The 16,430-nt window shown below is 38.5% G+C and overlaps 1 protein-coding gene and 1 pseudogene across 5 annotated transcripts; both read left to right on the forward strand.

The window, feature by feature from the left end:
• Window positions 1-4,744: 4,744 nt before the first annotated feature.
• Window positions 4,745-9,147, forward strand: LOC121268167. 5 transcript variants are annotated; one of them, XM_041172300.1, is made up of 10 exons: window positions 4,799-4,862; window positions 5,039-5,225; window positions 5,995-6,220; window positions 6,312-6,459; window positions 7,065-7,153; window positions 7,270-7,312; window positions 7,672-7,728; window positions 7,840-7,933; window positions 8,686-8,780; window positions 8,863-9,147. In XM_041172300.1, the coding sequence occupies exons 2-10, from the start codon at window positions 5,072-5,074 to the stop codon at window positions 8,965-8,967; spliced, it is 1,011 nt and encodes a 336-aa protein (XP_041028234.1). In that variant the 5' UTR covers window positions 4,799-4,862; window positions 5,039-5,071; the 3' UTR covers window positions 8,968-9,147. The 5 variants fall into 5 exon arrangements, with proteins under 5 accessions (XP_041028235.1, XP_041028234.1, XP_041028233.1 ...); XM_041172299.1 differs by having other exon boundaries at window positions 4,801-4,907; XM_041172301.1 differs by lacking the exon at window positions 5,039-5,225 and having other exon boundaries at window positions 4,745-4,862.
• A 674-nt stretch (window positions 9,148-9,821) lies between these two features.
• On the forward strand, window positions 9,822-16,240 carry LOC121267898 (annotated as a pseudogene).
• Window positions 16,241-16,430: the final 190 nt, after the last annotated feature.

Consider the following 16,430-nt stretch of genomic DNA (forward strand, 5'->3'; position numbering starts at 1 on the left):
TTCCTTCTTATTCTTGTGGTGCTTTACGAGTATTACTTGAATATCAGCAACGTCAACATGTTATGCACTTTCTTATGGGGTTAAGTGAAGTTTTTTCACATGTACGTAGACAAATTCTACTCATGGATCCTCTTCCTTCCATTAATAAGGTTTTTTCTTTAGGTTTACAAGAAGAAAAACAATTGGAGATTGGATCAGTTCGTTCTTCAACTATTGATGTTGCTGCCTTTCTTGCCAAGAAAGCTGATGATTCTAATCTGAATAAACAAACTTTTCGCAAAAATAGGCCTGTTTGTACACATTGTGAGCTTGTAAATCATATGGTGGATAAGTGTTATAAGCTTCATGGTTTTCCACCGGGATACAAGATGAGAGGAAAAAAGCCTTATGCTAATCAAGTCTCTGACACTTCCTGTTAATACTTCCTTAGATCTGAATATACAACTGCCTATTATTCAAGAACAATGTCAAAAGTTAACATTGCTCAATATTAAGCCATCTGCCTTCGATGACAGTTCTTCTCGTCATGTTGCAAATATTCTTACTTAATCATCTCCATTAGTTGATTTTTCAAGTAATCATTTTTCTTCTAATATTTCTATTATATCTCATAATCATTCTGTGTGTTCATCTAACACACTTGTCCCTTATTCAATTTCTAAAGATTCTTGGATCATAGACACAGGTCCTATTGATCACATTGTTCATTTTGTTAATTCTTTCACCATAATTACATCTATTCTTAATACTTCAGTTACACTTCCAAATGTTACTTGGGTATATGTCTCCTATATTGGTACTGTCAAGATTTCTGATTCTTTAACCTTGACAGATGTTCTTTGTGTTCCTTCATTTCATTTCAATCTTCTATTAGTTACTAAACTCACAACTTCCTTAAATTGTTGTTTTGTTGTTTTACCTAAATCTTGTTTTATTTAAGACCTAGCAATGTGGAAGATGATTGGAATGGGTTGAAGAATTGAGGGACTTTATATTTTGTAACAGTCAATTCTTGATTTGGCTTTAGCTTCTTTGCCTTTCAATAACAAGTTTAGAGTCAGTTCTATAATTGATTCTAACTTTAATCTTTGGCATAATCGTTTGAGACATCCTATTCTTTCCATTTTACAGCTTGTAGCACATACTATTCCTAATGTTTCTCTTCAATCCAATAAAGTTCCTCATTGTGTAGTTTGTCCATTACCCAAACAAAGGCATTTGCCTTTCCCACATGATTCTCATTTTTCTAACACTCATTTTAGTTTGATTCATTGTGACATTTGGGGTCCTTTCTCAGTACCTACCACAAATGGTTCTAGATATTTTTTGACAATTGTTGATGATTCTACACAGTGCACATGGCTTTATTTGATGAAATCTAAATCTCTTGTTAAGCAATTGCTGGTCTCTTTTCATCATCTTGTTGAAACCCAATTTCATACCAAAATTTAGTCCATTAGATCATATAATGGTCCAAATTTCTCTTGACGAATTTTCTTTCTTTTAAAGGCATTCTACATCAAAGTAATTGTGTAGAAACACCATAACAAAACTCTATTGTTGAGAGAAAACATCAACATCTTTTAAATGTGGCAAGAGCTCTTAGATTTCAATCTAATATTCCACTTCATTTTTTGGGAGATTGCATTTTAACAGCTGCTTATCTCATAAACAGAATTCCTTCACCTCGATTGTCAAATAAATCTCCTGATAAGCTCCTATATCATAGTCCACCCACATATACTCATCTTAGAAATTTGCCCATCGAGCTCGCAAATGTATCTTATTGGGTTACCTTTATGGTACCAAATGATACAAAGTGTTTGATTTAGTCACAAATTCTTTGTTTGTGTCTAGACATGTTATCTTCCATGAGTCTATTTTTCATTTTCACTCTGATTCTTCTCATACAGAGACTTTTCCATCTTGTTCTTCAGATTCTGCCCCTTTAACTTGCCCAAACCTGTCAATGATATTTCTATTCCTTTTAGTTCTTCAAATTTTGCTACATCTTCAAATACAGATTCTGTTTCCAATATCCTTGATTTCCATGATTCAACTCAATTTCCTCCTCTTCGAAGATCCAACATAAGTCACAAGGTTCCTGGCTACTTGCAAAATTATCATTGTTTCCTTGCTTCTTCTGCTGTTTCACCACATTCTACATGTTCTACCAGTTCTGAAATTTTTAAATCCGGTAAAGAATACAACATTTCTGATTTCCTTTCATGTATCAATTTGTCTTTTACTCATCATGTTTTTAGTTTGGCCATTTCTTCAAATATTGAACCAGAATTCCATCATCAAGTTGTTAAGCATTCTCATTGGCGAGATGCTATGGCTGATGAATTAGCTGCATTGGAAGCTAATAACACCGGGGTCCTTACTGATCTTCCTTTAAATAAAACTGCTATAGGATGTAAGTGAGTATATAAGATTAAATACAATGCTAATGGCTCTATTGAAAGATATAAGGCACGTTTAGTAACAAATGGGTATACACAGCAGGAAGAGTTATATTACTTTGACACTTTTTCTCCAGTAGCAAAAATGGTGACTGTGAGATGTGTTATTGCTTTGGTAGCCATGTTTAAATGGCATTTGGTTCACTTAGATGTTAATAATGCTTTTCTTCATGGAGATTTAAATGAAGAAGTCTATATGAAATTACCTCTTGGTTATGGTAGAAAATGGGACTCGTGTTTGTAAGTTGCAAAAATCCTTATATCGATTAAAACAAGTCTCTCGGCAGTGGAATCATAAATTTACAACTGCTTTGCTCACTCTTGGTATTACTCAGTCAAAATCTAACTATTCCCTATTTACTAGAATGCAAGGTTCCTCTTTTATTGCATTACTAGCTTATGTGTATGATATTTTGATAGCCAATAATAATATGGATTTTGTTGGCTCTACTGAAAGATGAGTTCCATAATAAGTTCAAACTTAAGGATTTGGGTCAACTTTAATATTTTTGGGCATGGAAGTAGCTTATTCTAAGCAAGGTATTTCTGATAGTAAACACAAGTATGCATCGGAAATATTGTCTAACACAGGTTTCCTTGGTTCCAAACTTGTTTCAACCCCAATGGATTCTCATGTCAAGATGAACAAGTTTGATAGTACTCCTTTAACTGACCCTACTTCTTATAGAAGACCGAGGCAGGTTGTTGTATTTAACTCATACAAGACTTGATCTCACTTATTCAGTACATCAATTAAGTCAATTTTTTGACAGTCCTCAAGAGCCTCATATTCAAGCAGCACATCGCATTTTATGTTATCTTAAAGACACACCTGAGCAAGGTTTTTTTTTTTTTTTTTTTCAGCCTCCTCTCCTTTACATTTAAAGGCATTTGCTGATTTTGATTGGGCAAGTTGTTCGGATACAAGGTTATCAGTTTTTGGATATTATGTTTTCATTGGCCAAATATTTACACGCAACCTTAACTATATACAAGTAAAGCAAAATGACCGAAAAGGACTAAATGACTAAAAAGACTAACTAACTAGTCTAACTAACTATTGCTAACTAGATAGTAAATAAAGCTATACAATGAATTAAAATGTAATAGTCCCCCTCAAGATGGAGTATAGATGTTCAAAATACCCATCTTGGATAACAAAGCAAAAAACAAAGGAGAACTAAAAGGTTTAGTGAGTAAATCTGCCACTTGATGTTCTGATGATACATGCAGTGTGCGAATCAAACCCGCTTGTATCTTATCCCAAATCAAATGACAATTACGTTCAATGTGCTTAGTACGTTCATGAAAAACTGGGTTAGTAGCAATGTGAAGGGCTGCTTGGTTATCACAAAACAATAGTGCTGCTTGATCATGCTTCACCTGCAGATCCTGAAACAAATATCCAATCCATGTTAGCTCACAAACAACATAGGCCATAGACCTATACTCAGCTTTAGCAAATGACCGAGAGATAGTTTGTTATTTTTTGGACTTTCATGAGATGAAAGAACTAAGACTGAATTAAGATCAAATTTCAGATTCTAGAAGCTTTCATTTCTGAAACTATAATACACGGGTATATTTCTAATTGGCTAAAATTGGTATCTTAGCTCATATCATACCCATAGAAGAATTGTTTTTATCAATCGCCTAAACTTTCTCATAGTTATGCCAAAGGCACGTAGCCTGACTGGCATAATTCATAGTTTTTAAAATAGAGATTTGGAGTTGAAACTATCCTCTCCAAATAAAAAAGATAAAAATAAAAAAAAAAGTTAAAATAAATTTCTCAATTGTTAAGTCCTCTTTGGAACTTAGATTTCAATTTAATTTTAAACTGAATCTAACATTCAAACATCCAACTCTCAAATTATTAAACTTATTTCAATTCAAAACCTCTTTACACATGAGATTTATAAATTTTTTTAACTCAACACATTTTTACACATGAGATTCATAATTTTTTTCAATATTTTATAAATATATTTAAATTTATCTTAACATTTAAACATATTTAAACTAATCTTATATAAGCTCTATAAAATTTATTTTATTATTTTAACTCATTATTATTCACAAAGAATTCGACGTACCAACCGAGCCTTACATCTATCTTTTTGTTTAAGTCGAATTTTTATCGCATCACCAAATTCCAATGCTGTCCGAAAAGGCACTCTCTCAAGGAATTGACGATCTAAAGAAAATTCGAAAATTAAGAAAAAAGAGATTGAAAAAAAAGGATTTTTATCGAGTGGTTATCAAATGGACGCTCCTGTAGGTACTCAACGCATGCATTTATAGTTGAATTCGTTGCGCGGATCCAATAAGTTTACTGGGAAAGAAAGAGAGAGGGAGAGGGGAAGGGAGAATGCTAATAGAAAGGAGTAATCAAAGGTGGCCGGCCCATTGTCCTCTGTAACCCCATCAATTTACTTTAATGTATATTTTCACCCTCAGATACAGATACATACGCCACCGCATTTGATGATCCTCTTCGTTTCTTCTCTTCTTTTATTAGGGTTTTTTTTTTTTTTTTTTTTTTTTTTAATAAAAATCTTTCTACGTTACAGTTCGAATTCAGCTTCTTTTTCCACTTTCTAGCAATGGCGAACAAGAAGAAGAAGACGACGAACTCACCCAAATCAGAGCAAATTGATAACCTACCATATTATTATTCTCAAAAGCCCAGAAGCTCACCACCCAAACGCCGCTCCGACTTCTCCTCCTTCTTCTATTCCGCTCCTCTCTCCAATTCAGGTCCCTATCTCTTTCTAACTTCATATATACGTAGTCCTATGCTCCGTCTGTATTTTTTTTTTTTCCTCAATTTCCCTTCTTCACCTTCAGAACTGGTGTCACTTCTGAATTGACATCGCAACTTGACTTTTCTGTGCATCAATTTATAGCGCATTATCATTTCCTCTATTAGGGATTGAGTCCGGCCTTTTATTTTCTAGAATGGGAGTTATAACTCAGTTCATCAACTGCTTTTGCTGTTCTTGGATGTTATCATTGCTTTGTCGCTTCCAATTCATCGATTCAAATAAATCTCATTACTTTCCTTGTGATACAACTTTCACTTGCATAAAGCTTGCATCTTTGGGTCTAAATTTGCATCGTGGCTTATCAGATGTAGTATTGCCGTATATGGGTTTGGGTTGGAATTTAGCTTTAGTATAGGATATTTATATTCATAATTCCCTTCTTTAGGGAAGGAGTGAAAGTCGATGTGTCTACTAGGTCGCGTTTGCTTTGCTCAAACGCATTGATGGTACGGTGACAACATGTTTTTGCCAATTCGGTAGAAGAAAGGGACTTTTTTTTTTTTTTTCTAAGTTATTGTCCAGAGTACTTTTTGGGTTTCTGAGGAATGAAGCTTGAAACACCACAGTTTTTGGAACCGTATGACATCATTATTGTCCCACCTGTTCAAGTTTCCTGCAGCTGTTTTGGGAAATTTTTTTTTTTTTTTTTGAAGTTTCAGAAAGCTTACTATTTGATTAGGTTGGTAATTATCTGTCCGCAGGTTCCTTACCGGGGTCATCCTGTGGTGAAGTTGGATTGTCCAATGTCACCATGAATAGCTTGCACGACAGAAATGCTGAAGGAAAACAGTTGCCTGAGCATCCTCTGGTTCAATGCTGCAAGTTCCAGGATACAGAACTACGATTCTCCTCGGATTTCTCTGAAACCCTGATCGTAGAAGTTGAAACAGTAGCACAGAATGAACTTTTTGACACCTTGAGTGAAAGGTTTGTCCAGCACATATTATGCCATGGTCATGCAAAATATCAGCGTTTGAATCAATTTATATTGCAACGATTATCGTTTTCCTTTTTATAGAAACGTTGGTGAACAAACAAGTGATACTGCAAGGTCGGTAGAATGCACCCCTTCGAAATCGCATGCTACAGAAAGCAATGGTTTTTGCATAACACCAGGAAGTGTTGTGTGGGCTAAAACAGCTAGCCACATGTGGTGGCCTGCTAAGGTACGTTACTGTTATCTTCATGCGGTGCCCTAATTATCTCCGTTCCTTTTTTGACATTTAATTTTTGTTCTCTCATCTAATTTGATTAGGGAGGGAATTGTTTTGACCTGTCTCTTCTAATTTGTCACATGAAATATATTTTTTCCTGGAATCTTTGCATTACATGCCCATTCAAATTATTTGTGAAGCTTATTTTGCAAGTTTAAAACTTCCAATCTTTGGAGTGTGCTCTTTTCTCAGGTCTGTAAGACAGTTTAGTTCCTCATCCAGAAGCTTCGGAGGATGGAGTGGCAACGCCTTATGTATCTTAATATTTAGGCTGAAAGGAAACATGATGTACAATTGGGTTATGCTGGATCTAAGCAGATCATATTTTACCGAACTACAAAATTGATACTTCTTTCCTTTGTAACCAGAAGTAGGATTCTTGTTTTGAATACTGTCTGAAAGCCCATCCCTTTAACAACCTAACTTTTGAAAACAATGTTTGATATCTACCTGACATAAGATATGATATTCAAACCATCATATGAAGCATATTTCTCTAGTTTCATTTGAGAAGCCAGTGCACCTAGGCTAATAAAAACACAAACTGACTTTTCCAGATCACAGATCGAAGATACAATTCAGCTGACACAAGGAACCAAGATACTGGTGGACATGTTCTAGTAGAATTTTATGGAAGCAATGACATGTAAGATTTCTAACATTCTTTGCTAATATAAATGCACATCGATTGGCTGATCAAAATTTCAGAATTAGCATGATCTGTTTGTCTTATGATCCAACTGATAGTATTGTGATACCCAGCGCTTGGCTTGATCCTGCCAGAGATCTTTCCCAACTTGAGGATGTGAGTACTGTTGCTTTGACATATCACAATGTAATCTTGAATATTATCTCGCCACAAGTCCCTGGGTTGATATTGATTCTTGTAAACTCCATACTGCAGTCACTATTAATTATTCTGCTTGTCTACCCTATTTTTTTCCTTCTTGCAACTCATTTTCTTTATGGGGGGTGGGGGGCAAACAATGCTGTACTTATGGGATATGCCGAGGATTGTTAAAAAATGTTAAATTAATTGTAGCGGTTAAAAAATTTCAATATGTAGAGTTATGGGAAAAGCATATCCTCCATTTAAAATATTATGTAGTCTTGTTACTGTTCATTTTCATCATGACTAAGATCATGTTATGTTTTTTGCACCAGTGCTTTGAAGAAAGGAGCTGTAACCCTATGGAAGATTTTCAAGACGCTTTAAAACAAGTAAATTGACCTAGCAAAAATGCCATATGCTTTATTATTCTATAGTTTTTGCATTACCTGCCAAGTCAACATTGTGTTCATATGTTTTCTTCTATTCTATCCTAATTGCAGGCCTTACTAGAGAAGGGATGTTTAAGTTCATGTGGAGAGTTGTTTAAGAGCCCTGATGATCTTAATGACTCAGATCAGCAATATCATTCATCTGGTATGTACTGCTTTACGATTTCTTTCTCAACCATATGTGTGAAACCTTAAGGTTAAGAGAGGAAATTATATCTCATTTTAGCAGTATATTTCACATTTTTTTTAGTAAATGAAGTAGAATTGATATTGTACAATAAAGTTTGCATATCTATCCCATACTATATGCTCTCTATGTGGATCTTAAACCTCCATACTAAAGGGGATAGCCTCTCCGGTGAAAGAACTTGTCTCACTTGAACTTGCTTAATCTGATATGTAGTGTAGACGCCTTTTTTAAGTTTTCAATGTTGTCTGTTGTCTCATACACTTATAAAAACAAATGGTGTCTCATACAGAGTATCAGCAGATTTCCTCTTGGAATGATGGAAGATAGTCTTTCACTAATCTTTCTTGAATCTCAGGTCACCACATGCTCTAATCTTGAGTGCAGATATATAATAAAACATATTTTCTTATTTCCTTGGTGACGTTGGTGTAAATTGGATGTATGTGATGATTTGGTTTCTTGATATTCAACGTTGCTAAGTTTAATATGTTTTTTTCCCCTGCCTCAAAACTGCCTATTCCAAGCATCCCCTGGGATCCTGAAGCCTTGGTTTTTATTTGGTATAATGCTTTATAGGCCCAAGTTTTAGGTCGACAAAATCAGTTACGTCTTCTGACTTTTTTAGGAGATCATCGGCTAGGAAGCTATGTTGTACTACTCCCTTTGTTTCTTCCATCCAGTTTTAATTTTGCTTCTGGTTCAAACAGAAAAATGGACTTCATCAATTTCAAGCAGAGCTGAGGATGATTTCCTTGAAAGAGGGAGGGGCAAGAGGGAGCGAAAGCGTAAGCTACATTTTGATGTGAGTTGGCATCATCAGGCCTCTTGGTGGTAAAGGACTTGTTCGTAGACAGATGTACATTTTAATGACATTTATTTTGCAGGAGGTAACATTTCCACTGATGTCAGCCAAGAAAGTTCGGCGGTTCAGGATAATGAGGTACCTTGGCCTTAGCGCTCCAATTGGTTCTCCTTTTTTTATCAACTAAACACCCCCCCCCCCCAAATAATGTAGCTTTGGTAATATTTGATCTACCTTCTCACTCACTCACTCACTCACTCGGCATTGTAGTTTTTGTTGCGAGGTTCTTAAGGTCTCTTATTTAATGACACTTCCATCTGTAAAGAAAATCTTTATCATTTGAATGATATAACTATCTCTAATCTTATTATAGGGATGCATAAAATCTTATGTGGTTTTGAAAAAAATCATCTTAGATTCTTAAGGGGGTGGTTATATTTATTTAGTTATTTATCTATAATCATAGGGGTAGTTAATATCCGCCTTGTTATAATTCGAAGGAAAAATACCTATTAAAAAAATAATACAAAGTAAAAATAAAAATGCCTTATCTTTCATTGAAGAATAATTATTAGATACTCTAGTATCAAGGACATGTGACAATTTCAGGTGATTGAAACAATTGTAATGAGATGGATGTATGTGATATGGTGGATGGATACACAACCATGCTGTGCATATACCTGCATGCATGCGCTCCACCTTTTGCGTTTGGAGCTGGCTAGCAGCTGTCAGGGAGATCTTGTAAGTCAAATATCTACTTCAAATCACCGAGAAAAGTTGAAGCAATGCATTTTGCACTATCATTGATCGCCTCCAATATATATCTTAGACCGACCTTTAGTTTTGCACGTTCAAGACAAACACTTAATAACCATACGGTTCACATGGATGGCCTGCATTAATATATATTAGTTACGAACTCTTAAATATATTTATAGGCCTAGCTATATACGTATGCTCCTATATATATAAATATATATAATCATGTGCACTAGCTAGCATTAAATCTCTCTCCTAAAACCCATTATGATCACAATCATGGCTTCACAATCTCCCCATATCCACTTTGTACTGATCCCTTTGATTGCACAAGGCCACCTTATTCCTATGACAGATATAGCCAAATTATTGGCAACACGCAACAACGTCGAAGTAACCATAATCAATACACCCCTCAATGACCCTCCAATTCAATACTACCATCGACCGTGCTGTAAAATCTGTATCATCAATACGAATTCACCAATTTCAGTTTCCATATGCTGAGGCTGGCTTGCCCCAAGGATGCGAGAACGGACTCTCTCCCTTCGCCAGACTTGATGAAGAATTTCATGACTGCAATGAGCATGTTGCAACAACCGTTACAACACTTGTTTGAAGAGTTGAGACCCTCTCCAACTTGCATTATATCTGATAAAAATCTCGCATGCATGGACGGCTGATATCGCTCTCAAGTTTCGTGTTCCAAGGATTTTGTTCGATGGGACAAGTTGCTTCAATCTCTTGTGCTTTAACAATTTATACAAGTCCATGGTTTACGAGACCGCTGACGATTTGGAGCTTTCTTAAGTACCCGGGTTGCCCGATCAAATTCAATTCACAAGAGCTCAACTACCTCAAGCCTTCAATCCAGGCTCCAACCTTCAAGATATATATATATATATATATATATATATATATATATATATATATATATATATATATATATTTATTTATATTTATATTTATTTATTTATATATATATATTTATTTATTTATATATATATATTTATTTATTCGTGAAAAGGGAAGCTGAACACTACAAGAAAAATGATTATCTGTGACCAGTTATTTTATGTGAAAATGACTATTTCTTGCAAGAATGATTATTTCCTGTTAAAATGAATCTGTTTTCATAACAAATAGTTATTCTTGTCGTAAACAATCAGTCACAAATTCTCTTTTTTTCTTGTAGTGAGCAAGAGCATATGGAGTACTGGTTAATAATTATGACGAGTTGGAACCGGCATGTGTTTAGGAATACCGAAAGACAATAAGAGAAAAAATATGGTGTATTGGCCCTGTTAATGCCAAAAATCATACAACAGTCTGGAAGGGGAGAAAATGTCATGGCAATGGTAATGAATGAAAAATAAATACTAAGAATGTAAAAGAGATGGAGACACATAAATTTACATGATTCGGCATATTGCCTACGTTCACGAGGTGTTGGGGGAGAGAAAATTTGGTATAATATGCTTATTTTACAGTCTCTCATACTTTCTATACAATGGAGTTTAAAGCTGTGGACCTCTTGTTGCTGGAGCTCTTGTCATGAGATTGAAGAACCTAAAGAAGTAGTCGAAGTGCCCCCGAAATCGTCTGGCCGTTTTTTTATATGCCCCCTCTTTTTGCGTGCCCTTAGGGAGTGGTGAGGATTTGTCGCATTCCCTTGTTTGTCTGACATCTTCCTTTCATTTTTGTTTTCTCATTTTCCTTTTTGTTTTTTTCTTTTACTTTCTGTGTCCACATTCCTTTCCTTCTGACACATTCTCTTTTTCCTTGTCCTCTCTTTGTCTCCCCTTCCCCTCTCTTCCTTTGTCTTCTAGTAGTGGGACCTCCCCCTTAAGCTGGGCCTAGTAGGCTTACTTTGGACTGTTTCTATTTTTTCACTTCCAATAGCTCGTGATTCTTAAACGTCATTTGTTTCAAAAAGGACCTTGAGAATCTTTAAATATAAAATATGCAGTCGAAATTATCCACCGAAGTCCGTAGAGAAATAAATTCTAGGAGTGAGTTCCTAGTTATACATTTCTCTCGCGTTAAATGACAAAGATTTTCAGGCATGAAGTAAAGAGGGAGGTATACTTGATCGCGTAAGATGTGAGCATAGAGCTCGGTGCGATGAGAGGTGTACTCACCCCGTAAATGGCGAGCGCAAAGCTCGGACGTGACGAGAGATGAACTCGACCGTGTAAATGGCGAGCGCAAAGCTCGACTTTGGTGGGAGATGAATTCGACCGCATAAATGATGAGTGTGGAGTTCGACTATGGCAAGATGTGTACTCGACCACGCAAGATGCGCACAAGGGTGGTTGGGCAATCAAGTGACTTGCTTGCTTACTCGAGTGCTTAAAAGGCTGGGTGGTCCCTAACCTTTCTCGCCTGTTAACTTGTTATGAAAATGGGGGTAAGCCAGGCAGCCGAAAGATTGGATCCGCCTCTTTGGAGTGATGGAGATCAAGCAGCTCATAAGACTGGACTCGCATGTCGTTGTCGAAAAGCGTATATTCATCCGACGTTTTTGTTTTCAATGGTGTTGGTGAGATTTTCCTTTTCCATCATGAACTGATGTTAACGTTTCCATTTTATTCTCAGTGTTGGAGTTTGTATGCAATACCCCACTCAAGGTGGTCAGGAAGCTCGTCGACCCCCTGGATCCACTTTAGGCGGTTGTCGAGCCCGTCGACTAGTTCTTAAAGGAAACCCGAGCGAGGCACTTGTGGAGCTCAGAAGCACGCTAACTCCAAAGGCTCATTCTCGAAGGAAACCCGCTAACAGCAATTATGGCACCTGTGTGACCACGTGGCATTAGCTGGTGGAGATGTCGTCCCGTAGTTCTTCTTGTTCGCCCCCATAGACTGAGCAAAGGGATAAGGCAAGCCCATGGAGACACTGTGCTTGGCTCCCTTAGTCTTCTTGTCAACCTCATAGATTGAGGTAAGGGATGAGGCAAACCTGTGGAGACACGATGCTTGACTCGCCTGGTCTTCTCGCTGACCTCGTAGACTGAGGCAAGGGATGAGGCAAGCCCGTGGAGCATAGTGCTTGGCTCCTTTGGTCTTGTTGTTGACCTCGTATACTAAGACAAGAGATAAGGCAAACTCATAGAGATGATGCTTGGCTCCCCTGGTTTTCTTGCCGACCTTGTAGACCGAGGCAAGGCATGAGACAAGCCTGTGGAGACACGGTGCTTGGCTCCCTTAGTCTTCTCTCCTACCTCGATGACAGAGGTAAGAGATGAGGCAAGCTCGTGGAGACACAATGCTTGGCTCCCCTGGTATTCTCCCCAATCTTGTAGATTGAGGCAAGGGATGAGGCAAGTCCGTGGAGACACGGTGCTTGTCTCCCTTGGTATTTTCGCCGACCTCGTAGACTGAGGCAAAGGATGAGTCAAGCCCATAGAGACACGGTGCTTGGCTCTTCTGGTCTTCTCGCCGACCTCATAAATTGAGGTAAGGGATGAGGCAAGCCCGTGGAGACACGATGCTTGGCTCCCCTGGTTTTCTCGCTGACCTTGTAGACTGAGACAAGGGATGAGGCAAGCCCTTGTAGACACGGTGCTTGGCTCCCCTAGTCTTCTAGTTGATGGAAGTTCGAGAGTCGGTGCAGATAGTTGGGATGCTTGACCGAGCTACTGAAGCCAAACCGGTTAGCGTAAATAATTTCTAGCCACAAGCATATGATTTGCGTACCTGGATTGTCCTGTTGGATCGTAGAAAAAGTTTAAAGCGCTTTGGCATTGGCTACGAGCAACCATATTTCTACAGTGACATAGATCCGGGGTGCTCGCGTGCATGTTAATTTTGAGAAATCAATTCTGATGGAGACAAACTTGGATGTCCAAGGAATGCCCAAGTGGGGCTGGGTGGCTGGTGTTTCACGCTACAGGAGTCGATTTTGTTATTAAAAATCGAATTCACATAAATTTAAAGATAGTCAAACCAGTGCATTTTAACCGTTGTGTGCAAAATATGCTCCACTAAAATTGTTTGTGGCTTTTCCTTTCTCATTCTTTTTTTTTTCTTCTTTTTTTATTTTTTATTTTTTTTAACCAATGCATTTTAGCCGTTGCGTGCAAAATCTACTCCACTAAAATTTTTTGTTGCTTTTTCCCATTCTCTTTTTTTTTTTTTTCTTCTTCTTTCTTTCTTTTTTTTAAAAAAAAAAAAAAAAAAACCCATGGCTGAGGAAATGGTCGAGGAGTCTGTTAGACAGGCACATCACCATCGCAGACACGCTTGGATGGCTGAGAACGATCCTCTACTACATCAATGCTCCGAAGGTCAAGAGGTTGTAAATCACGCTCTTACTTGAACAGCAAGTCAGTGGCTAGGCCAGGGAAGGCTGACCGAGAAGACTGGCTGGCCGACAAGTCTTCACTGGCCGAGGAGAGCTCTAGCCTAGGAGACTTGCCAATGAGGTCCACATGGTAGTCATTGGCATCTCTGCCTTGCCGTGGTGGGGCTAGGTCGAGGGGATCTCAACCAATCACAGTCCCACGCATATAGTCATGCGATGAGGTCCCCGCCGCAGGGGGACATGGTCGATGACCACTCAAGGGACTTCAGACGTCGCCGACAGTCAACTTGGTTGTCGTCAGCGAGTCCATGCAGCTTGTGGTGTGCTCCCGCAAGTACTTCGTGTGCCTCGCTGCGTGGTCATACTCCACCCTCGGCCTTCTGGATGGGTCGGCAACCACTTGTGTGCTAACAGAGCACGCTGGCAAGCAAAGGAGTGGCGTCCCTCATTGGCATCGTTGCCAGTGGGCAAAGAGGGCCCAAGGTGCACGGTAACGTGCACCCCCCACATTGCATGGCATTGTTCATGCCATGCACAATACATGCAACCCCTGCACAGTGCACTTGTGTGTTCCTGCGTATATACTTAGTGTACTACATCCTCGCTCACATACTCCCCCCCCCCCCCCCCTTGCACAATATCCTTAAAGGGTACTGATCAATTACAATTCAAGCGACGAGTAACTTAGGGTTCCCACCTAGGCGAGAAAAGATTTGCTCGCCCAATTTTTGCAACAGTGCTGCCCATAAAAATAAAAGTTGAAAGGTTGAGAGTACTTATCTCGGAGACTTTCATATACCCCTTCGAAAATTATTTAGCACTTTTCTCGCCCAATTTTTGCAACAGTGCTGCCCATAAAAATAAAAGTTGAAAGGTTGAGAGTACTTATCTCGGAGACTTTCATATACCCCTTCGAAAATTATTTAGCACACCGGAAATTCGTCATTCTTCCGCTTCCGGTGTAAAAAATAAATCGATCCCACAGACGGCTCCAACTGTTAATGCCAAAAATTACACAACAGTCCAAAAAGGGAGAAAGAGTCATTCTTGACCCACTATAACGATCTGGGCATCAAACGATATAGTCTGGAGCCCCAAGTGTGGTTCGATGTGGCTGTGTGTACGTCCATTGCAGTGAATGGAAAATAAATGCTAAAAATGTAAAAGAGAATGAGACACACAAATTTATGTGGTTCGACATATTACCTACGTTCACGGGGTGTTGGGGGAGGGGAAATCCACTATAATATGTTTGTTTTACAGTCTTTGATCATTGTCTCTCATACTTTCTGTATAATGGAGTTTAGAGCTATTTTTTTTTTGTGGACCTCTTGTCGCTAGAGCTCTTGTCATGAGATTGAAGAACCTAAAGAAGTGGTCGAAGTCCCCCCGAAATTGTCTAGCCATTTCCCTTTATATGCCCCTCTTTTTGCATGCCCCTAGGGAGTAGTGAGGATTTGTCGCCTTCCCTTACGTGTCTGATATCTTTCTTTCCTTTCCGTTTTCTTCTTTTCCTTTTTGTGTCCACCTTCCCTTTCTCTTGACACCTTCTCTTTTTCCTTATCCCTCGTTGTCTCTCATTCCTCTTTCTCTTTATTTGTCTTTTAGTGGTGGGACTTCCCCTTGGGCTGGGCCTAGTAAGCTAGCTTATTTTGGGTTGTGTATATTTTACCCCTTTCGGGCCCGTGTCTTTACACAACAAGGATAGACTGGACATGGGTGAGAGAGGTAAGAAGGCTTCAACCGATGAAAGCCAGTGCTTGAAATGGCTTGATTCATGGCCATCCAGTAGTGTGATTTAGGCTTGCATGGGAAGCCTTGCACCTCCACAGCTGATAGAGCTTGGTTTGGGCTTCGAAGCGTCCAACAAGCCATTCATTTGGGTTATTTGAGGTGGATATAAACAAGAGGAAATGGAAAAATGGTTATCAGAGGACGGTTTTGAGAGAAGGGTAAAAAGGGAGAGGCTTCTTGATCCGAGGTTGGGCACCGCAAGTCTTAATATTATCGCATCCAGCAACCGGCCGTGGGTTCTTAACACATTGGGCATGGTTGGAATTCCGCGCGCGCGGGAAGCAGGCATTTGTGCTGGCGTCCCAATGATAACATGGCCTTTGTTTGCCGAACAAATTTTTAATGAGAAGTTGATCGTACAAGTATATTTACAGATCGGTGTGAGGATGGGAATCGAGGTGGTAATGCACTGGGGGGATGAAGAGAAGTTTGGGGTGCTGGTGAACAGAGAGAATGTTGAGGAGGCCATGCATGGAAAAGATAATGGGTGAAGGTAAAGACGTAGAAGAAAGAAGAGAGTCAAAACGTTTGCAGAGATGGCAAAGAAGGCAATGGAAGAGGGTGGATCTTCTTACCTCAACATCTCACTACTAGCTACTTGATGATATCATGAAACGTAACGGGAAAAAAGGCGATCAAATTCTTAATCATAAATAATATTTTAAGAAACTAATTGTATGCATCATGCATGCACCCATTATTTAGATCCTGCATGCATGGGTTTCTTTTTGCTAATTTATATAATATGGCTTGGTACGCAATTTATAATTTATTTAATGGTTTGATGAAGTC

This window comes from Juglans microcarpa x Juglans regia, chromosome 5S, assembly GCF_004785595.1.
Source record: "Juglans microcarpa x Juglans regia isolate MS1-56 chromosome 5S, Jm3101_v1.0, whole genome shotgun sequence".
Taxonomy (NCBI): Eukaryota; Viridiplantae; Streptophyta; class Magnoliopsida; order Fagales; family Juglandaceae; genus Juglans; species Juglans microcarpa x Juglans regia.

What these genes read in the sequence shown, in the direction of transcription:
- LOC121268167 (XM_041172300.1), top strand. Translation starts at nt 5,072, where the DNA reads ATGGCGAACAAGAAGAAGAAGACGACGAACTCACCCAAATCAGAGCAA. An exon ending in TTTGACACCTTGAGTGAAAG is followed by an intron (nt 6,221 to 6,311) that starts GTTTGTCCAGCA and finishes TCCTTTTTATAG; the next exon opens with AAACGTTGGTGAACAAACAA. An exon ending in TTCAAGACGCTTTAAAACAA is followed by an intron (nt 7,729 to 7,839) that starts GTAAATTGACCT and finishes TCCTAATTGCAG; the next exon opens with GCCTTACTAGAGAAGGGATG.